The sequence below is a fragment of the Cavia porcellus genome, unplaced genomic scaffold (genome assembly GCF_034190915.1).
Source record: "Cavia porcellus strain 051 isolate PalLab524CR breed Dunkin Hartley unplaced genomic scaffold, mCavPor4.1 scaffold_7, whole genome shotgun sequence".
Lineage (NCBI taxonomy): Eukaryota > Metazoa > Chordata > Mammalia > Rodentia > Caviidae > Cavia > Cavia porcellus.
The window spans coordinates 33,529,388-33,552,479 of NW_026947490.1; the positions used below are offsets into that span (position 1 = coordinate 33,529,388).

The window sequence follows — 23,092 nt, forward strand, 5'->3', positions numbered from 1 at the left end:
TCTTATATTGCTCGTCTAGGGATTCTATCTTTTTGTTTAGTTCCTCCAATTTTTTATCTGTGTTTTCTTCAGATATATTCAGAATCTCTTTCATTTCTTTTATCAATTCTTCTTTTACCTGGGAGATTATTTCGAGTTTCAATTTCTTTAAAGGTTCCTGGAATTGCTTGTCAATTTCAGTAGCTATTGTGTCTGATATATGAGGTGGATGGGATATATTTTCTTCTATATACATTGCTCCTAGGGTTTCTTGAGATGGGCTGGAGGTTTGAGGTTTAATTTGGTCTTTGGTTTTGTCATTTTCCTATATTTCTGTGTTTCAAGTGTTATTTGAAAGCTTCCTCAGGATCTGTTGAAAATCCCCTTCTATGTTTGCAGCTACTGAGACTCTGGCACCAAGCTACCCCAAGCCATTGGGCCTGCAGAACCAATGGCCCTCATCTGCCTGCTCAGAACTCCGCAGTTCCAGACAAGCTGGGCCTTAGGGACACTGTGTGTCCACCTGCCCCTTGGAAGCTCCACAGCTCTTCAATCGCAGCTGGGTTAGGGAACTCACCACAGGCTGTGGTGCCTCAGGAACCTGTGTTCCCTCCCTGCTTGCAGAGATATCCACAGTCTTCCAGACACACGGAGAGGCCGATGCAGGCACCCCAGATCCGCCCAGCTCCTCCTCTGCACACCGATGGTTAGGCGTGGCAGCGAAGCAGGCTGGTCTCCGGGGATAGTGTGGGCCTGCCCACCCATTGGGAGCTTAGCAGTTCTCCAAGTGCAACCGGCATGGGGAGGCGGCTGTAGAGGCCTCCAACCCACCTCTCCCCTTCACTGCACCTGGAAGCCTGGAGGGACCCAAATAGTCTGGGCCGAGATATCCACAGTCCTCCAGACACACGGAGAGGCCGATGCATGCACCCCAGATTCGCCCAGCTCCTCCTCTCCAGAAAACAGCTATTATCAAGAACCTAATAAAAATAAATGCTGGTAAGAATGTGGAGAAAAGGGAATACTTCCTCATTGTTGGTGGCAATGTGATTTAGTACAACCATTGTGGAAGTTGATGTAGACATTCCTCAAAATTCTAAAAATAAAAATTACTTTTGACCCAGTTACCTCCTTTTTAGCTGCATTCTCAAGGGTTAAATTCATTGCATTACAGGGCTATGTGCATAGTCATGTTTATAGCAGTAGAATTTATAACAGCTAGGTCTGATAAATAGTGTATGTATCTATTGAGAGCCAAATGGATCAGGGAAATATAGTGTTTACACAAGTGGAGTATTACTTTGCCATAAAGAATAATGGAGGTGAGGCATTCATAGACATGAGTGAAATTTGAGAACATAATATTAAGTGAAATTAATAATATTAAGTGAAACACAGATTTAAATATCACTTCTTTATATGAAATATTCATAAAGTATATATATATACAAATAAAGATCAAAATAGAAGACAGATAAATAGAAAGTAATGAGAAGTTAAATACTTTCAAAGTTAATTATTTCATTTTTCAGAAATACATATGATAGTTTGTTACATTTATGCTAATGGTTTCTTGTAGTCATTGACTAGAAAGCTTTGTGCTATTATTTATTTCTTCTTTGTAAATCTTCTTGATTGATGTCTTGTCTCCCACTTTTAAGAAAATGATGCATGGTGTACTATGTTATTATCCTATAATATGTTTAGGAAATTTAGCTTTTTTCATAAAATAGAAGAAGATAAATATATGCAAATAAAATGTGAAGTAACGTGGTATAATAAGGCTGAAATTCTGCAATGTGATTGATTTTTGTATATTGCCATGTATTCCACTTTCATTGGAAACATTCTCCTCTAACTTGAGTAAAGCATCCTTCTATCACTTTGGGTGCCCTGTGCTCACTATTGTGTCTTCTATGAGTGATGTGATGGTACCCTTACCCCATCAGTGCTCCTCAGCCAGGTTTACATAGCCAACTGCTACCTCTGGGGCCGTGAGTACTAGCAGTCATCACAGGACCATCCCTGGGTGGGCCCAAGTCCAGGCTCAGGCTTTAAGTTCTCACATTGAAAAACACTGGTCCGGGAGATGGTACATATGCTCCTGTGAATGACAGCAAATTCCTTTTCATTCTCATGAGTTTTTCTTCTCACCATCATGGGTAGGCCTCATGTCCTGAAAGGCTTGCCTGCATCCATGGATGTGACGACACTGATGCAATCTCCTAATGTATCTAACTGTGTTTATTGAATTTTTACATTTTAAGCTGCTCTAGCCTTCCTAACCCAACCCAAGCTGGTCCAAACAAACAATCAATCCTAGCGTGGTGATTATGTGTTGTCTTTTATATATGCACTAAGTCTCTGTTTTAAGAATATTCACGTGGAGAACTTTCACAGGTGTGCTGTGTAAGACATCCTTTGTCATATTACAAAGAATCCGATTTACAAACATTCCCCAAGAACACAACTCATTAGTAAGTTGAGACTTAGCTGGATCTCTGAACCTTTAAATTTTTTCTTGTGCATCACTGCTGTTTGAACTAAGGGAACAGCACTGAGCTACATTCCCAGGACTTTTATTTTATTCTGGAACAGCATCCCCAGGTAGCCTAGACTGGCATCAGACTTGTGATCCTCATGCCTCTGCTTCCCAATTTGCTGCAGTTTGATTTCTTTTTAGGAAGTCACACATAAGTCAATGGGATTTGAGGCTCCTGTGATCCACCCCAGTTTAGTGGATTCCTTGTTGAGGTTTGGCATGAGAGTTTTTCTGGCTGGATGGAATGTGTAGGATTGTGTTTTCTCTTTCTGTACCTGAGAGAAGAATTTTTAAGCCTAGAGTTTATGTCTGTGTCATAAGTGTGCAATGAGTGAGAAATTTCCAGTGAAGCTTTCTGAACTAGAACTTTCACTGAGAAATTCTAAAAATACAGTCAAAGGGTTTAATGTATCTGTAAGGATTCAGATTTTCTGTTTATATTTACCTCCACATAGCACATTGTGGACTTGGAGATCCTGCACATCCTCTAATATGTTGGAAAAATTGTTCATAATTTTGAACTACTATTTTTTTTTAAAGAGTATCTCTCACACTGTCTGCTCTTTCTTCATGTTGAAATCTGTTCCAGCTCTCCCCAGGAAGATCTAATCTATTACTTTTATCCCCACTTAGATCAATTTTACATTTTTTTAACTAAAAGTTTTGTAGCTAGCTGAGTGAGACTGAACCCTGACACAGTGGGCCTGGAAACATCGCACAGTTACAAAAGTTTTGTATCCATCCAGTTTTAGGGAGTGTCATCTGCTACAGTCATAGGTGGTTCTTAATTCTCTCCTGTCTGTGTGGCATCACGCTGTCATTAACATTATCATTCATCTCAGACATCCTCTCCCATTATTTCATTTCTCATTCACTCAGGGATTATTAAAGAATCTCTCATTTCATTTCCAACACAGAGAGATGTGAGGTATCTCAGACTGTAGGGTCAGGTGAGCCTAAGGTCCCAGAATCTCTGGAGGTCTCTGTCCCTGGCTGAGGCATCACTTAGTGTCTTTTGGGATGGATCCTGCACCAGTGGGTATTAGGGTAGCATACAGAGTGGACACCTCTTGGAGGGCCCCGTCCTGGATGGAAGGAGGTGTAGCTGTCCCCTGTCTGAGCATCAAGTTGCTCAGCTCGGCATAGTTCACATACTGGGTACCCTCACGGGCAGCAGCCTATAGGGGAAAGAAAGGGGAATGTTTTAATTGACCCTGGGGAAGACTGGAGCTGGGGGAGTACAGGATTCCTCTCAGCATCCATCTGCCTGGCTTCCCTTACATTTCTGTCCTTGGTGTCTAGGAGCTGCCCTGACAGGCTCAAAGGAAGGGAGGTATCTCTCTTCCCTGATACTATGTGCTTCCCTTGAGCATGCATCACTCCCTGGGGGTCCTCATCAGGTGGGCTCTGCAGCAGGGAGACATGGATAGAGACAGTGTGTCCTTGGTTGCACACTGGTCTCCTCCAACCTGTGTTTCACTCTGTGGCCAGAGGGATGCTTAAGAAATTAAACCAGGCTCTGTTCCTTCCTCATAGATCTTCAGGGGTTTCCCAAGGCCTGGAGAGTCTGCCATCTTCCTCCCTACAGAGCTGCCCTCACATCCTGACACTTGGACCCTGCCACCTTGCTGAAGGAGCCTGTCTCTACTTCAGGATCTTTGCCCTTGTCGTGTGCTCTGTCTGCAGAGCTGGTGCATTAGAGGTCCATGTGGCCCTCTCCATGCAGGCTTCTGCTTAGCGCTCAGCATACTAGTGTCCTCCCTGTGAGTCTCTGTGGCCACCCTGCCACTCCACCCCTTTCTCTGCTTTATTTCCATTCACAGCTCTGTGCTCTCCTGACACTGGTCTCCCACCTTGAGTGAGGTGGGGCTCGTTCAGAGTGAGAGGGGCTGTGCTCACTGCTGTATCTGAAGCCCCCATGGAGCCAGGTCAGAAGGGAGCCTCTTGTGTGGCTGTATGAGTGAGGGAGGGTATGGGGCGGCTTATTCACTCAGGGTCCTTCTGAGACCAAGGAGCAGGGAATAGCCAGATAGAGACTGAGGGAGGGTACCTTGATGTGACAGGAAACCAGCAGAAAGTGGGTCACAGCAGGTGGAAGCCACAGCTTCCAGAATGGAAGGATTAGCTGTGAGGTCCCTGAGAGCTGAGTGGTGGAGGACAGAGCAGTGTCCCTGTACCAAATAGGGTGACAGCAAGTCCCTGTGCCCTGGATAGGATGGGGTCTCACCTGGGCTTCTAGTTCCACCCCATTCTCAGGCTCTGTGTCCTTCACGGTAGCATCTGCAGGGACAGAAGTGGGGTCACCTTGGGGCCAGAACCCTGGAGTCTCTCATACCCCAGGCTCTGTCCTGTCCAGTTGGGGACACAGAGACAGGCAGCTGTGCGATGTCTCCAGGCGCACTGTGTCAGGGTTCAGTCTGACTCAGCCCCGAGCCCCAGTCTCCCCTGCCTCTGTGATGCTGAAACCTCAGGGCATCTCCTTCCCTGCACCCCTCCTCCTCTCACAGAGGCTTTTTCCTGCATTGGTGCACCTGGCCTGGAGGTGGGGAGAAAAAGGGTGTCAGGTGGCTGTCTGGGTCCTCGGGCAGGGATGACCTTTTCTGCTGGCCTCTGTACCAGGGCACTGACCCTGTGGCCCCTGCAGGATCTGGGAAGTTAGCCTCTTTCTGGGCTGGGAGATGGACAGAGTCTGGGCCAGGAGGTCAGAACCACCCAGTACACAGGCCACAGAGGGCAGGAAGGAAGCCTTGGACCCCATGGACCAGGGAGCCGATTCGGCCTGAGGTGGAGAAACTCAGACCACACCAGAGTCTATCACAGTAATGGGCCCCTCTGTTCTCCACTGGATTCTCTGACTTTGTGTTCTACACAGAAGATACTAAGCTCGCCTTCTTCCATCATTGGTGTCCTGGGCCAGCCTAGCTCAGACCATGGGGAAACACAGCCTCCCAAGACCCAGGTCAGCCCCTCCCCACTCACCTGCCTTCCTGCTTTTGCCCTGATGCCAGTGTCGGAGGACAAGGAGGAAGAGGAGGAGCAGCAGCAGCAGGACAAAGGCCACCGAGACCCCGATCAGAACCTTCAGGTGCCTTCCCGGTCCTTGGGGAGGAAGTCAATCAGGGAAAAGCAGAGGTGACTTTGGAAACACAGCATGGTGCCCCTTGGTGGGGGTTTTTCTGTGTGCTATGCCCATGTGGGGTTGTTGGGCTCCTCACCTCCAACCCTCAAAGCTGAGGGATGTGTGATTGCCACACACCTGGGCAGTGGGCTGGGAAGGACGCTGAGGCTGAGAGAGGCCATCAGCTCCCTGGTCTTCCAGTAGGAAGAGGTGGTCCTGGGGTTTGGACGAGGGGATCTGACTTCCACCTTGTGAACCAAGCCTCCTGTGATGGGGAGGTTGATCCTGAAACCCTGCCATGACCATGTACCCCCTTCTGCATGCTGTCACTGTCACTGCACAGAGGGACAGGCCCTGGAAACTTGGTCTCTTCACACTGAGGGTTGTGTTTTTGATCCTCATTGTTTTGGATGTCATGGGCTGGGCTCCCTGCTCCACACTTCATGAGATGCTCCTCAGTGAGGCTGGAGCCAGAACCTACACCCTTAACCTATGCTCATGCTGCCATGCAAACTCTGAGCTCTGGGGACCTGGTGTCTTTGTTTACATATCTATCTGATCCTCTGGCTCCTGGACACCAGCAGAGCCAGGGCTGGAACCAGGACTGAGATGGGATGAGAGTCTCCAGGGAGCCTGGACCCTGGAGCTGGGACAGAGCCTGGGACTCCTGCTGTGGAACTGGGCACTGAGGGTGGAGAGGGCAAAGGATTTTGGGAATGGGCACGGGTAGGGTGGAGGCGGGCTTCACATGGAGGAGGCTGTATCAGCTCACTCTCTTTCATCTCCCCTGTGTCCTCATTACAACCCTCCCTCTGCCAACCCAGTGTCTGCCAGCCCAGTGATGTGGTACTGTGGCCTTGCTTGAGAGGACCCAGCAGCATTCCTGCTCCCTGAGGGGTGCTTCCCAATCTGGCTGACCTGTCATAGGATGCTGAGCTCTGATCCCAGTCAGAGCTGTCCTTGGAGCAGTGCCAAAAGGACCCTGTACCTAGACTCATGGAGTCCAGGGTGACTCATCTGAGACCATGAGGTCCAAGGGCTCACTGGGCTGTGACAACAGGTATGGAGCTGAGTCCTCAGAGCCATAGCACCTATAGGTCCCCCAGAGGGCTGAACTCGCAGCTCCTATGGAATCTGCCTGGGACTGCTGAGCTCAGGACTCGTGATCTTAGATGCAGAGGGGGATTGGCTGCCCCCTCATTGGACAGATGAAAGTGTCCTTCAGAATCCATGACTAGCAAAGCAGGGTCAAATGTTCTCCTGAGGACACCGTGGGTCCTGGACTCATTGAGAGGGAGGGTGTGGCAGGGAGCTGTCCTAGAGAGAAGAAGGTGGTGAGGGGCTGCTCCAGCTTGTTCTGAGTTGAGGCCTCAGCAGGACACTCACTCTCTGTCTGTCTCAGTTTCCTCTGACTCTGCCCCTCCTGTCCTCCCTTGTCTCTCTCCCTCCCTGACACTCCATCCTCAAACTGGCCACCACCTCTGTTCTTCCCCAGAAGGGTCTATGCAGCATCTGGGTGCTTGACTGAGCCTTGGATCCCTCACCTGTGACCAGGGTGTCCAGGGGGTCACTGGGAGCTGACCACTCGAGGAGAGGCTGTGTCCACCATAGCATCTGTAATGGCCCCCTTGGGAGCTGTTCTCAGCAGCCAGGGGGGAGTTGGCATGGGGGAGCCCAGTTTGGGGCTAATGGCTAAGTGTGAGGGAGGTCACTGCCCCCTCCTTGGACAGAGTGAATCTGTCACAGCTGATATCAGAGCAACACCAGAGGGTCAGATTGTGTCCAGGGGTCAGGAAAGAACTAATTTCGGTCAGGAGGAAGGGCTTCCCACACAGCCCTGCAGGGAGGAGTAGCTGGGCTGAGGAGCTGGTTCCTGCCACACTCTTGCCCTCATGTCCTGCCCTGTGGATTACCCTGTCTGTCACACTCAGGTTCTCTGGTTCTGAAGCTGATCTGGGTCACTGCCAGTTCAGAGCCCATTGAATTCAGGCTCTGTCAATGCATCTGGTGACTCACAAGCTGTTGCATTAGGCAGGACTTTCTTACCTGAGATTAGGAGCTCCAAGGAGTCACTGGGCTCTGACCATGCCTGGGCTTTGCTCCTGTAATAGCCGTAGCAGGTGAATGTCCAATTATGACCAGGGGTTACAGGGCCCACAGAGAACAGGGCCTGGACCTGCCCATGGGGATGATGCTGTGAGTCCAGGACCAAGGAGAGCTCATGTTCTCCATCCTTAGTCAAAATGAACCTGTCAAATTGCTTCTGTGAGCCACACTGGAGGGTGACGTTCCCTCCTGTGGTCACCACATGGCTGGGCAGTGCTGAGAGGCTGGGCTTGCTATATACTCCTAGGAGAGAAGGAAGCAGCATGTGAAATGGACTCAACTCTCTACATTGTCCCCAGAGCTTGGCTGTGAGAGGGGAAAACTCCCTGAGAGTCTACCCATACCTGAGGGCCGAGTGTGGGCCTGGGACCCTGAGTGTCCTCTCACCTGTCACCACCAGCTCCAGGGCATCACTAGACTGTGACCAGGTACCATTTCTCCTATAGTAACAGCAATACTGCCCTGCATTGTTTATTGTCATGGATGAGATGGAGAATTTGGCCTTCTTTATGGGCTTGACTGAGATCTGTGTGTCCCAGGGCACTCGGCTTCCCTCTTTATCCAGATGGTACTCCTGAGCCTCCAAGGTCCCCTCACACCAGAGGGTCACAGTCTCCCCTTGGTGGATCACAGAGCGTGGTTCTGCCCACAAGGTGGGCTTGGGGAGGGTCCCTGTAGGAATCAGGGAAGACAGTGTCAGGTTGGTTCTGCACAGTGCACAGTGAGGGTCCCACCAGAGGTCATTTATTCTGACCCATAGAGGAAAGGAACCGTGAAGAGCCATTGAAGTTTTTTTTCCTGCCCCCCATCTGACACTCAGTTTCTCTGTCTCCCTGGATCACTCTGTCTTGGGTCTCACAGCCCCCCTCCCATGCTGTCACTGAGCTCAGGGTCCTTGGCTCTTCTCGTCTCCATAGCCATTCTTGGAGATGGGTCAGGTCCTTAGTCATTCAAAGGAAAGGCTCTGTCTCCCTCACCTGAAACAAGGAGCTCGAGGGGGTCACTGGGCTCTGACCACACATGGGATTTGTTCCAATAGCAGCCATAGCATCTGAACCTCCACCTGTGTTTGGGGGTCACAGGGCCCACAGGGAACAGGGAACTCGTGCTCAAGTTCCAGGAGAGCTTGTCTCTTTCCTTAGTCAGAATGAACCTGTCAAATCCCAGATGTGAGCCACACTTCAGGGTCAAATTCTGTCCTGAGGTCACCACAGGGCTGGGCAGGGCTGAGAGGCTGGGTTTGCTGTAGACTCCTAAGAGAGAAGGAGGCAGCCTGTGAAATGGACTCACCCCTGCCACATTGTCCCCATCGTTGGGCTGTCAAAGGGGGACACCTCTGAAAGCAGACCCCTTCCTGAGAGAAGAACCTGGGACCGGGACCCTGAGTGTCCTCTCACCTGTCACCACTAATTCAAGGGCATCACTGTGCTGTGAGTACCCCGATAGTGTTCGGTAGTAGCAGCGATATTGTCCTGCATCATTCTCTGTCATGGATGGGATGGGGAAATTGACTATATTCTTGAGTTCTGGTGATGTTTGATTTGTCCAGGACTCTTGGCTTCCATTTTTGTACAGACCATATTCCTGGGCCCCCAGAGTCCACTGACACCAGAGGGTCACAGGTTTCCCCTGTGGTATCACAGATGCTGGCTCAGCCTGGAGACAGGGTTTGGTGAAGGTCTCTGTAAGGAAATCACAGCTGGTCCCAGGCCTTTGTCTTCCATGAGATCTCATCTTTTAGCCCCAGAACCCTCCAGACATCCCAGAACCAGCCCACAGCTGCTGTGCTCCATCCCACTGTCCAGGGGTAGCCCTTTTTCCCCAGGATGTGGAGGAGGGACCTGGGACATCTGCGGACACACTCACCTGACTGCCCTGGGGTCCTGGGGCCCAGACTCAGCCCTGGAAAAGAGGTCCCTGTGAGAGGTTTGCCCTGGAGCCTGAGCAGATCCTCTGCTCCCTGGAGCCTCCTGAGCTGTGGGTCTCTGAGGGACCAGATCCTGACCATAGGGACAGGTCTCTCCAGACCTGGTGTCCCCTCCCATCTTCCCCTCTCACCCAGGCTGAACAGGGCTGTGAGGGTGGGGATCATGGTTTCTCCAACCGCTGATCACAGCTGTGTTCAGAAATGTGACTGCACTGTTCGGCAGGACCCATGGAGAAATGCAGTGTGGGAAGTTTGAAGCTTGGTTCTGCTATCATGTGTTTGTCACAGCACCACCCCACATGAACGGGAACTGCCCTCCCCCTCAGCCATCTGTTGTGTTGCCAGGTCTGTGTCTGGGGCAGGCGGGCATTGATGTGTGACTTTCTTTTTCTTTTGAATCTTCCTGCTTTTTATTCATCTCACTGAGGACCAGAACACACAAGCAAATAGACTTCATGTCTTCCTCATCTGATCCCTTCTAGGGGACACTACCAAAGGCTGGTTCTTTCTCTCAGACCCTCCCAGATGTTTCCTCCCTTCCTCAGCCTATCTATCTGCACAGCATGGGGCTCCTCACTGTGGTCATCGTCTCCTAGTCCTGGAAATGCTCAGGGGAAGATGCAGATTCCTATTACAAGTGGAGAGCGAAGATGAACTGAGCCATACGTGTGCAGCTCACTGGCATTGTTTCCTGGGAAGCATGGATGGAGGAGAGACGCAGGGGAATAGGGCAGCACTGCTGACTCACTTCCTGGTCCCCAGTGTGGATTTCCTGTGCTAAACCTTCCCTTTATGGGCTTCCCTATTTCCTTAGCAATTAAGTCTGCCCACTTTTCTTTTGAAAAAATTCTCTGAGCCATTCATGCATATGCTGGACCCTGTATAGAGTGCACCTGAGTTTGGTGCTGGCTGATTTCAGTTTACTGCTTGTTTATTGTTCTCTATCTTTCCCTGCACTTAGCATTTCTCTCTGAGCCTCAGCTTCCTCATTGCCAGCCAGTAGCCCTTCACACCACTGCATGAGATACTGGGTCAGTGGTTCCTGAATATTTTGAGACTCGGCGATGTCTAATTTTCAGGACAGTGAAAGCATGGGTTTGGGAATGGGAGGTCATGTGAGATGGTTTTTGTGCCAATCACGGGTCCCTATGTACTCTGATCACTTGGAAGTGGTCCATGTAATACACCTGCAGCTTCCAGGTCATTATGATCATGAAAGTAAAGGTAGGAACGAAGGTTCTCTAAGGAACATGGATACAAAGAACAAAGCAGGGAGTCCACTGCAGTCTCAGATTTTTAGAGTCATTAAGAAGCAGGTTTCCTCCTCTCTGTGGTTGTGGAAGTGGAAGTGCGACAGGGGATTGGGGCTGGCAAACCCACTGTGCATAGGGCATGACCTGTCAAATACAGCTAGGTCACAGCTGCAGAATATCTTCTGAGCCCTGCACCTGGAACCACTCAGAGTGCTGTCTTCAATCTTCCCCTGAGAACTCAAGGAGGTTTTTGATAGGATGACGCAGAGCTGACGTCAGCCTGAGGGGCGGAAGGTACAAAAGATGGCTGCCAATGTGCTCCTGCCCACTGTGGTCTTTCACCTTTGTCTATTCCCCCCCTACAGAGTACGCTGCTTTTTCTATTCACAGTTTGCCCAGACCTGCTCTACAAAGCATGTTCCTTTTCCTGCCTTCTGTAAGTGTAAAACGTCACTACATTTTTGTGATTGTTTTGCCCAATTCTTTATTTCGGTTGACAAGAACCTAGAATGAATCTCTAGAAAGGGTTCTCAGAACCCCAGAGAGGAGTCACTGAAGCTCAGGGCTGCAGGTAAGGGTTGAAAGCTGTGCTCCTCCTTCCCCATTTTTAGAGATGGACACTGAGATCACAGTTCCTGCATAGTGACCATGGTCAGTACTGAGCTACCTTCCATGAAGGCTCAGTACTCCAGTATTCTCTCACACACAGGCCTCCCATTAGAATGCATGTGAGGCTTGCATTGCACCCATCCCTGCAGGCACAACCTGGGCAGGGCCATGGGAGATGCATGGAGACTGAAGGCAGGAGTAGCTGCAGCTTCCCCTGTCAGGCCTGATTCCTGGGACAGCCCTGGAGAAACCCATGGCAGATCGGGTCAGGAGGAGAGACACCCAGCAAGATGGACAATGTTTAGGGTGTTGAAGAAAAATGGGAAACAAGGAAAAAGTGAGTTCGGCAGATAGTATGGCAACAGAATATAGTATGCCTAATTAAGATAATTAAAAATTAATTCTGGTGAGTGTAGGTTTCCTTTGCCTGTTTTAGCTCCTTGAGATACACAGATTGTTTGACATTTTTCATCTTTTAAAATGTAAATATTCATCACTAAACTGTTATCTTGCTACATCTTTGGTTTCTGCTGTAAGTTTTAATTTGATTTTAGTATTATTTCTGTGGACTGATGACTGGGGAGCATACATGCTAGGCAAGTGCTCCACTAATGCTTTTTAAAACTTGATTTTTCAGAAATAGTTTCTCTAAGTTGCATACACTGGCCTTGAACTGGTCAGCCTGCTACCTCAGCTTCCCAAGTAGCTGGGATAACAGGCATGCACCACAGGCTCCAATTCTTTTTTTCTCCTTTTCCTCTTCTCCTTTTCCTCATTTTAAATCCCTGTATTCTAGAGGATAGTTCAGCTCTGATATTTCTTTGTTTTTCTGTTTTCCAAACCCTTTTTATTTCAAAGAGAAAAAGTAAAAGAAAGAGAAAAAACCCAACTGAAGCAAAATTTCAAAACAAAGTCAATCAGGGGACAACAGTGTTACAAACATTGTCATCCCCACAATAATAGGCATTGCAGTCGTTTCCAAGATCTGGTTATTACAAATTGTTTTGCTGTAAACGTGGGTCCACATATATCACTGTGGTGTTTTCAGTTCTTCTGGGAAAATAACCACAAGGGGAGTCACTGGGTTGAATGGGATGTCCAATTCTAGTTTTCTGGACTCTCCACACTGATTTTTAGTGGTTGCACCAGTCTACACTCCCACAAACAGTGGAGAAGTGTTCCTTTTTCCCCATAGTCCTACCTAACAATTGCATTGGTTGATTTTTTGATGGCAGCCATTCTTCCTGGAGTTAGATGGAGTCTCAATATTGTTTTAATTTGCAATTCTTGAATAGCCAATGATGTTGAACATTTCTTCATGTATTTATTTGCCATTGGTATTTCTTCATTTGAGAAGTGTGAGTTCACTCAGATACCCATTTTTGGATTAGGCGTTTGAATTTGGGGGGCCTAATGTTTTTCAGTTTTTTATGTGTTCTAGATATAGTCCTTTGTCTAAGGGACAGATAGCTAAAATTTTTTTCCATTCTGTGAATTTCCTTTTCACTCCTTTGGTTTTTAATAAGATGAGATCCCAGTTGTTGATTCTTTAAAGTGCTTCCCATGCAGTTTGCACTTTCTTCATGAACTTTTTGCCTACCCCTATGTCTTCAAGATTTCTATCTACTTTGTTTCCAGTAGATTTAGTGTTTCTCTTTTAATATTTATTTAACTAAATAATTTTTTAATTAATAAAGGAGAGATTGAGATAAAAGAGAACATAACAACATAACCATGCAGGTCAAAGCATGACAGTTTCAGCAAATTAGTGCTTCACCACCAAATAACCCTACTTAATAGTGGTTACCATAGTGTCTTTTTCCTTGAAATATTTGAATATAATTTCATATACTATAGCATCAAACATATCAAGTCAGTCTGAAACCATTCCAGTGGATGAAATCATTGTAGGGTATTTAGAACCAGCTAACAGAAAACGAACAATGGTTTCTATATTATCTTTTTGCCTATAAGGATTTTTGTTTATATTATTACATATAATAAAATCCAGCAAGACACATCATGATAAAACCAATGGAGACAGAAAAGCCATAGTTTGGTGGGGCTTCAAAACAAGACGATAGTAAATCAGCACTAGCTATTACGATGACTTGTTTTCTTCAAAATAGCTGTTCATTTCATCACAGGCAATAATATCAAGCAGCCCAGAATAAAGCCATTCCAATTAATAAGTGAAAACTTTATAAGGCTTCAAGGCCACATAATGGGGAATCATGATTACCACATATTTTTATATATTTGAATCATTACTTACGTTAGGGAAACTATTCAGTATTCACACATGCAAGATTGATTTATTTCACTTATGAGTATGGTTTCAAGCTGTGCCCATTTATTGATAAATATCTCAATGTGATCCTTCTTTGTAGCTGAGTAGTACTCCCTTGTATAGAAATACCATAACTTTTTTATCTATTCCTCAGTTGATGGACACTTGTGTTGTTTTCAAGATCTGGTGATTACAAATTGTGCTGCTATAAACATGGATGCACATATATCACTGTGGTATGATGCTTTCAGGTCTTCTGAGAATATGCCTAGAAGTGGAATAGCTGGAACAAATGGGACTTCCAATCCCAGCTTTTTGAGAAATCTCCAGACTGACCTCCACAAGGGTTGTACCAGTCTGCACTCCCACCAACAGTGTAGGAGAATTGCTTTTCCCCCACAGCCTCTCCAGCATTTGTTGTTGGTTTTTTTTGATCCTAGCCATTTCTTTCAGGAGTGAGATGGAATCTCAGTGTGGTTTTAATTTGCATTTCTCTAATGATCAATGATGATGAAAATTTTTTCATGCATTTATTTGCCACTTGTATTTCTTCATCTGAGAAGTGGGTATTCATCTCAGATGCCCATTTTTGGATTGGATCTTTGAATTTTGGGCATCTGAGTTTTTAAAATTCTTTATATATTTTAGACAAAAGTCCCCTGTCTGAGGGGGAGTTCACTAAGATTTTTTCCCACTTTGTGGGTTTTCTTTTCACTATGCTGGAGATTTCTTTTGACATGCAGAAACTTTTTAATAAGAAGTGGTCCCAGTTATTGATTCTGGGAAGTATTTCCCATGCGGTTTGAGTCCTGTTCATGAATTCTCTACCTACTCCTATGTCTTCAAGTTTCTACCCAATTTGTCTTCCAATAGATTTCATGTTTCTGTTTTAATATTCAGATCTTTGATCCATTTAATTTTATTTTAGCACATGGTGATAGGCATGGGTGTAGTTTTGGTTTTCGGCAAGTGGAGAGCCAGTTTTTCCAACACCATTTATTAAAGAGACTCTCATTCTTCCAGTGAACCTGATTGGCTCCTTTATCAAAGATAAGGTGGTTGAGTGTGTTTGTGGTTGTATCTTCTATTCTATTCCATTGATCTTTGGCTCTGTTTTGATTCCAGTACCATGTTGATTTTACTGCAGTTGCTTTGTAGTATAACTTCAAGTCAGGGATTGTGATGCCTTGTGCATTGCCTTTGCTGCTTAGAATTGCCTTTGCTATTCTAGGTCTCTTCTGGTTGCAGATGAATTTTAGGAGTGATTTCTCTAGATCTATAAGGTATGTTGATGGTATTTTTTATCGGGATTGCATTGAATCTGTGTAACAGTTTTGGGAGAATGGCCATTTTCACAATGTTTGTTCTTCCTATCCATGAGCAAGGGACATCTTTCTATTTTCTGAGATCATCTTCAATTTTTTTCCAGTGTATTATAATTTTCCCTTTATAGGTCTTTCACTTCTTTCTTTTTTTAAATTTTATTTAAGGATAATAAAGAAAAAAAAACAGAAAATGGGTACAAGTCATACAGAATTTCAGAAAAAATAAACAGTAGCAAATCACTAGTTAATTACATATTTTCATCTTAGAAATTGTTGAAGTTCCAAAGTTAAAGCATACAGTTCCGGGAGAACATGGCAGACAGATAACAGCAACTACTGGAGGCTCTCTGAAAGGCTTGGCTCAGAAGTCAGGAATGGTACGGACTAAGGAGACATAAGCCGGTAGAGATATGCTCTACTGACTCAGGAACGAACTGGGCTGAGAGAAACCAACTTGGAATGCAGTCCTGACACTAAAATAGGAACAGAAAAGACTCGGTGTGGAGGCTGGACCCCGCGCTATTGGAAGCTGCGATTTGGGTTTCCTGCTGCTCGGCAGCTGGCTGCCTCTACCTCAGCTCGGCAAGGAGAGAGACGTGCGGAAGCTCTGTGAACGGAAGTCTGCGAACGGAGTCGAAAACAGGACGGACAGGCAGGCGTACACTGACTTGTGGTGAGGTGAGTGAGAGAAACTGACACTCTACCACAGTTTGACTCCAGCGGAGGACTTTCTGGGCTCAGGCAGTCCTGTGGGAGCAGGGCGCAGTGGCGACTCCAGCCACACGTCCCCCTCTCAGACGGGATTGGTGAAAAGTGCCTGGCCTGTGTGACACTGCTGGCGGACTCAGTAGGCTGGCCCAACCCAGATCCCAGAGACTGATGGTGGCCTGGAGGGGTGACTCCCGCGTAGGTTGCCTACTCCGAACTCCCTGGTGCGCTGCCGGTGGGCGGGAACACCTAGCCAGCGCAATTCGATCAGGCTGTGGCTGACAGGCAGGGAAGCTGGGCCTCCTATGTAAGCTTGCATATATATAAGGAAGAGAGAATATGGGTAAAGGCAGCAACAAGAAAGGCTCCTTGGCCCCCAATTCTGAGAAACAGGCAATAGCGGACACCACACCAATAGACATTAAGCGCCATATAGAGAGCCTCATAGACCAATTCAGGAATGAAGTTATCAACGACCTGAAGCTAGAAGTATGCAGAATAGTTAGAGAAATGCTAAGCACCACTCAGGAAAAAACAGATGGTGGAATGGAAGAACAGAAAAAGAGGGGAGAATTGTTTGATGGAGAAAACAGAGAAAGCATAGAGTACGTGAAGCAGGTTCAAAGGGACTATCAAGAAATTAAGAAGTCTATCCAAGACTGGCATAACAGCTTGAAAGAAACTAAGGACAGACTATCTGAACTGGAGGGCAGACTCGTAATATGGGAGAATGAAATGAAAAATTTCTTAAAAATAACAAAGAAACAAACAGCAATAATACAAAGACAAGAAGATGATAAGAGGATCTATAACTTAAGAATTAAGAACATAAAAGAAGAAGTAGGGACACAAACAAATGAACTACAAAAGCTACTCACAGAAATAATCCAGGAGAATTTTCCTAATTTAGCAAAAGGTAAAGATACTCAGATGTATGAGGCATACAGGACCCCAGCTACCTACAACCCTAACAGAAACACCCAGGCATATAATAACAAAAATTCCAGAAATTCAATACAAGAACAGAATATTAAAAGCTGTAAGAGACAAGAAACAGACCACTTACAAGGGAACACCCATCAGAATTACAGCAGATTTCTCTGAACAAACCATCAAATCACGAAGAGCATGGGGGGAAATAATTCAAGCTTTGAAAGATAATAATCTCCAGCCAAGATTGAGATATCCTGCACAACTGTCCCTGGAAATTGATGGAAAAACAAGGTGCTTCCAGGATAAAGAGGAACTGGGGGAATTTGCAACCACCAATTCAACTCTACAGAAAGTATTGCAGGATATTCTAAAAAAAGAAAAATACAAAGAACCCAGAAATACTGGCAGGGAGGCCACAACGAATGGAGCAGAGAACAAAATGAAGAAGACAAACTGACAGCTACTGACAGAAAAAGAGCTCAACAGAAATGAGACAGAGAAGATTGGATGATAGGAACAGCTATTTTGGAGAAAATGACATCTTAATAGTTAATACTGATTTAGTATCATCTTGTTTTGAAGTCTCAGCTAGCTTTTGTTCTTCTGTCTCCAATGGTCTAAACAGGTTGTATCTCATTGGATTTTATTATGTACGATAGTATAAGCAAAAACCTTTTAAAGACAAGGAGATTATACAGAAACCATTGTTCATTTTCTGTTAGTCGATTCTAAATATTCTGTAATGCTGTCATTCTCTTAAATGGTTTTACATTGTTTTGATATACTTAATGCTACAGTATACGAAGTTGTACTCAAGGACTTCAAGGAAAGAGTCAATATGGTAACTACTTTTGGGTGGGAATTATCTGGTGGTGAAATACTATTCTACTTAAGTGGTTATGTTTTGATCTGCGCTGTTTGGCTGTTATGCCCTCTTTTATCTCAATCTCCACTCCATTATTTACTTTTTTTATTTTTATCCGTTTAATTTAAGGGAAAAAATAGCAGGATATAATATAGTAACCCACTTTGAATTTCTATTATCTCGATTTGAAGCCCTGTATTACTCTCACCATCTTGTTTTTGACTGATGTTCTCCTATTCTGTTTTGCTGGATAGTATCAGGTTCGAAAGCTTAGGCATCAGCTGTGAAGATAATGAGATTCATTATAACGCCCATTCTTTTTGACTTTTATCTACTTTTGAAGACCTACAATGTCTCCAATGTTTTGGTTTTGTCGGTTTTGTTCTTTACTGTTTTGTTCAATTGTATTATAACTAATGATATAGGCAATTCTATTAGAGATAGCGGGAGGCATCATGGTAACCATTGTTGATCACCTTGTATTATGTTTCTATATTATCTATTATGTCCACCCTTTTGACTTGACCGATTCTGTTCTGTTATGTCTCATTTGGTTTTACTCTCTTCCAAAAAAGCAATAAGAACCGTGGGAGCAATGAAACCCAAAATGTGTAATAGTCATTGTACAAAAGAGAGGAAAAGAAAGTGCTCTAAACTATATAACTGCATGTATATTTAAGTGTATAAGATAGAAAATGATATCACAGAGTTTTATTGGATCATTGAACAGAACTGTTTGTTGAAATGTCCACTCTACAAGCTTTAATTTTGTGACTTGAACAATGATTTCTAAGATGGCAATATGTAATCCATTAAATAGTGATTTCCTACTGTTCATTTTTTTTTCTGTAAATCTGTATAACTTGTACCCTTAAAAAAAAAGTTAAAGCATACAGAGGGGACTTTCAAACAGTGAGACTGCACGCAGTTTTATTCAATGATCCAACAAAACTCAGTAATATGGTTTTCTACCTTATGCACTTAAATGTATATGCAGTTATATCCTTTAGAGCACTTTGTTTTCCTTTCTTTTGTACAATGATAATGACAAATTTTGGGTTTTATTACTCCCACAGTTCTTATTACTTTTTTTTTGAAGAAAGTAAAACCAAATGTGACATACCAGGACAGAGTCTGTCAAATCAAAAGGATGGACATAATACATAATATAAAAACAAAATACAAGGTGATCAACAATGGTTACCATAATGCCTCTTGTTATCTTAAAATGAATTGCCTATATCATCAGTTATAATAAAATTGAACAAAACAGTAAAGAATAAGACCAATAAAACCAAAACATTGGAGACATTAGATGACTTCAAAAGAAGATAATAGTCAACCAAAATGGGAGTCACAATGAATCTTATTGTCTTCATAGTTGTTGCCTATACTTTCGAACTTACTACTATCAAGCATAACAGAATAGAGGAAAATCAGTCAAAACAAGATGGTGAAAGCAATACAGCATTTCAAATAAAGTTAATAGGAAATCAAAGTGGGTTACTATAATATATCCTGCTAGTTTTTATTTATTTTTCCCTTTATTAAAAGGATAAAAATGAAAAAGTAGATAATAAAAAGGAGATTGAGATAAAAAAGAAGACATAACAACAAAACAGCACAAGTCAAAACATAGCCGTTTAAGCAAAATAGGGTTTCACCACAAGATAATCTTGACATAATAGTAGTTACCATAATGTCTTTCCCTTAAAATCTTTGGGTATAACTTCATATACTGTAGCGTCAAACATATCAAGACAATGTCAAACCGTTCAAGAGAATGATAGTATTACAGTGTATTTAGAATCAACTAACAGAAAATGAACAATGGTTTTTGTATAATCTCCTTGTCTAAAAAAGTTTTTGTTTATATTATCACATATAATAAAATCCAATAAGACACAACAGGTTAAAACCGATGGAGACAGAAGAACAAAAGCTTGATGCGACTTCAAAACAAGAGGACATTAAATCAGCACTACCTATTATGATGTCTTGTTTTCTCCAAAATGGCTGTTCCTACCATCCAACTTTCTCTGCCTCATTTCTGTTGAGCTCTTTTTCTGTCATTATTTGTCAGTTTGTCTTCTTCATTTTGCTTTCTACTCTATTCATTGTGGCCTCTCTGCCACTGTTTCTGGAATCTTGGTATTTTTCATTTTTAGAATACCCTGCAGTAGTCTCTGTAGAGTTGAATTGGTGGTTGCAAATTCCCCTAGTTCCTCTTTATCCTGGAAGCACCTTGTTTTTCCATCAATTTCTAGGGACAGTTGTGCAGGATATATCAATCTTGGCTGGAGGCTGTTATCCTTGAGAGCTTGAATTATTTCCCCCCATGCTCTTCATGATTTGATGGTTTGTGCCGAGAAGTCTGCTGTAATTCTGATGGGCGTTCCCTTGTAAGTGATCTGTTTCTTGTCTCTGATGGCATTTAATATTCTGTTCTTATATTGGATTTCTGGAATTTTGATTATTATATGCCTGGATGTAGCTCTGTTTGGGTTATAGGTGGCTGGGGTCCTGTATGCCTCATACATCTGAGTATCTTTACCTTTTGCTAAATTAGGGAAATTCTCCTGGATTATTTCTGTGAATAGCTTTTGTAGTTCATTTGTTCAAGTCCCTACTTCTTTTATGTTCTTAATTCTTAAGTTATAGATCCTCTTATCATCTTCTAGCCTTTGTATTATTGCTGTTTGTTTTCTTTTTATTTTTAAGAAGTTTTTCATTTCATGCTCCATATTACAAATCTGCCCTCCAATTCAGATAATCTATCCTTAGTTTCTCTCAAGCTGTTATGCCAGCTTTCAATAGAGTTTTTAGTTTCCTGGTAATCTCTTTGAACCTGCTTCATGTATTCTATGTTTTCTCTATTTTCTCCATCAAACAATTCTCCCCTTTTCTTCTGTTTTTCCATTTCACCATCTGTTTTTTCTTGGGCGGTGCTTAGCATTTCTCTAACTATTCTACTTATGTCTTGCTTTATTTTGTTAAATACTTCATTTTTAAACTCACCTATGAGGTTCTGGAGTTATCGCATTATGTCTATTGGTGCTTTGTCTGATATTGCATGATTTTTGTGTTCCTTTGCATTTCCCTTTCCTGGATCAGTGTTCTCAGCATTGGGGACTGAGGACCCTTTCTTGTTGCTTCCTCTTCCCATACTTTTTCTTCCTTCCATACAAGTGAATGTAGGAGGCCCAATTTTTTTCCCTTTTTTGGTTACAGTTTGTTTGAATTGTGCTGGCTAGGTGTTCCTGTCCACCGCAGTGTACCAGGAGACACAGACCTGAGCAGCCTCTTCTGGGCCTGCCCTTCCAGGTCAACCTACCGAAGGTCTCACTGCTAGGGTGCACCTTCAGGAGCTGGGACCTGGTTTGGGCTAGCCTATTGGGTCCTAGTCAGTGGCGTCACACAGGCCAGGCATTCCCCACCAATCCTACTTGAGAGGGGAACATGCGACCAATGTCACTGCAGCATCCTATTCTGGCAAGTCTGCCCATTCCCAGTGTGTCCTTTGCTAGAGCTGCCTACTCTATGAAAGGGTCCCCGTTCCACCCACTCACCACAAGTGGATGTAGGCATCCCTGCTAGTCCCACTCTCAACTCCGTTTGCAGATTACCACTCTCAGAGCTTTCGTGCATCTCTCTGTCTGCCTTGCAGATTTGGATGCAGCAGTGGCCTTTATTATATTGAGGTAAAGACCATCTATTCCAATTTTCTGTAAAGTTCTTATCATGAATGAATGTTGGACCTTATCAAAGGCTTTTTCTGCATCTATAGAAATGATCACGTGACTCTTACTTTTGGCTTTATTGATATGGTGGATTACATTTATTGATTTACGTATGTTGAACCATCCTTGCATTCCTGGGATGAATCCTACTTGGTCATGATGTATAATCTTCTTGATGATTTGCTGCATCCTACTTGCCAATATTTTGTTGAGGATTTTTGCATCTGTGCTCATTAGGGAGATCGGTCTATAGTTCTCTTTTTTAGTTGGGTCTTTCTCAGGTTTTGGTACTAGAGTAATATTTGCTTCCAGGAATGACTTAGGAAGGATTGCTTCCCTTTCAATTTCATTGAATTGTTTGAGGAGTGTTGGCATTTGGTCTTCTTTGTATTTCTTGTAGAATTCTGCAGTGAATCCATCTGGGCCTGGGCTCTTCTTTGTAGGTAAGGACTTAATTACATTTTCAATTTCATTAACAGAGATTGGGTTATTCAACAGTTTTATATCCTTTTGATCTAGCTTTGGTACTTCATATATTTCTAAGAATCTGTCTATTTTTTCCTTGTTATCAAGCCTTTGAGAGTAGAGGTTTTCGAAATAGGTGTTGATGATCTTCTGTATTTCTGTTGGGTCTCTAGTGATTTCACCTTTTTCATTTCTCATTGCATGAATTTGAGATTTTTCTTCCCTTTTTAAAATAAGGTTGGCTAGGGGCTTATCAATTTTTTTATTCTTTCAAAGAAGCAACTCTTTGATTCGTTGATTCTTTGGATTGTTTTCTTAGTCTCTATTGCATTGATTTCTGCTCTGATTTTTATAATTTCCTCTCTTCTTTTGGCTTTGGGCTTGACTTGCTCTTCGTTTTCTAGGTGTTTGAGGTGTAGCATCAAATTATTTATTTGTATTCATTCTGATATCCTGATGTGGATACTCAGTGCAATAAATTTTCCTCTCAGGACGGCTTTCATTGCATCCCACAGATTCCGGTAAGTTGTATCTGCATTTTCATTTTCTTTTAGTTATTGTTTAATTTCTTCTTTAATTTCTTCTGTGACCCACTGATTACTCAAGAGTGTGTTATTCAGTTTCCATGTGTTCGTGGGATTTTTGCAGTATCTTTTATCATTAATTTCTAATTTCAGAGCGCCATGATCCGATAACATGCAAGGGATGATTTCAACTCTTTTGCATTTGTTTAAATATGTTCTGTGAGCTAATATATGGTCTATTTTAGAGAATGATCCATGCTCTGCTGAGAAGAATGTGTATTCTGATGTTGTTGGGTGGAACATTCTGTATATGTTTATCAAATCCATTTGTTCGCAGGTGTGATTTAGTTCTGTTATTTCTTTGCTCATTTTCTGTCCTTTGGTGTCAATGGCATATTAAGGTCTCCTGTTACAATTGTGTTACTGATAATTTGAGTTTTCATTTCTGTTAATAATTGTTTTATATAACTGGGTGCTCTGGAGTTTGGTGCGTATACATTTAAGATAGTTATCTCTTCCTCTTGGAGTTTTCCCCTTACGAATATGTAGTGACCTTCTTTATCCTTAATGGTCATTTTTGGTTTAAAGTTCATGTTGTCTGCAAACAGAATGGCTACTCCTGCCTTTTTTTGGATTCCTGCTGCATGAAGAATTGTTTTCCATCCTTTGACTTTCAGTCTGTGAGTATACTTCTGGGTTAGATGGGTT

The 23,092-nt window shown here is 43.7% G+C and overlaps 1 protein-coding gene across 3 annotated transcripts; it reads right to left on the reverse strand.

Moving 5' to 3' along the window:
* Positions 1–1,378: 1,378 nt before the first annotated feature.
* LOC100727927 (leukocyte immunoglobulin-like receptor subfamily A member 6) lies at positions 1,379–9,930 on the reverse strand. 3 transcript variants are annotated; one of them, XM_013147791.2, is made up of 9 exons: positions 9,804–9,930; positions 9,612–9,647; positions 9,143–9,427; positions 8,723–8,998; positions 8,133–8,417; positions 7,686–7,988; positions 5,501–5,620; positions 4,749–4,801; positions 1,379–3,699 (listed from the first exon to the last, which is right to left on the reverse strand). In XM_013147791.2, exons 1-9 carry the CDS (start codon positions 9,835–9,837, stop codon positions 3,523–3,525), a joined length of 1,569 nt encoding a protein of 522 aa, XP_013003245.1. In that variant the 5' UTR covers positions 9,838–9,930; the 3' UTR covers positions 1,379–3,522. The 3 variants fall into 3 exon arrangements, with proteins under 3 accessions (XP_013003245.1, XP_063109339.1, XP_063109338.1); XM_063253269.1 differs by having other exon boundaries at positions 1,379–2,083; positions 9,612–9,912; XM_063253268.1 differs by having other exon boundaries at positions 9,612–9,912.
* Positions 9,931–23,092: the final 13,162 nt, after the last annotated feature.

What these genes read in the sequence shown, in the direction of transcription:
- LOC100727927 (XM_063253268.1), bottom strand. Translation starts at nt 9,837, where the DNA reads ATGATCCCCACCCTCACAGCCCTGTTCAGCCTGGGTGAGAGGGGAAGA. An exon ending in CCTCGAGCTCCTTGTTTCAG is followed by an intron (nt 8,418 to 8,722) that starts GTGAGGGAGACA and finishes TGATTCCTACAG; the next exon opens with GGACCCTCCCCAAGCCCACC. An exon ending in CTTGGAGCTCCTAATCTCAG is followed by an intron (nt 5,621 to 7,685) that starts GTAAGAAAGTCC and finishes TTCCTCCCCAAG; the next exon opens with GACCGGGAAGGCACCTGAAG.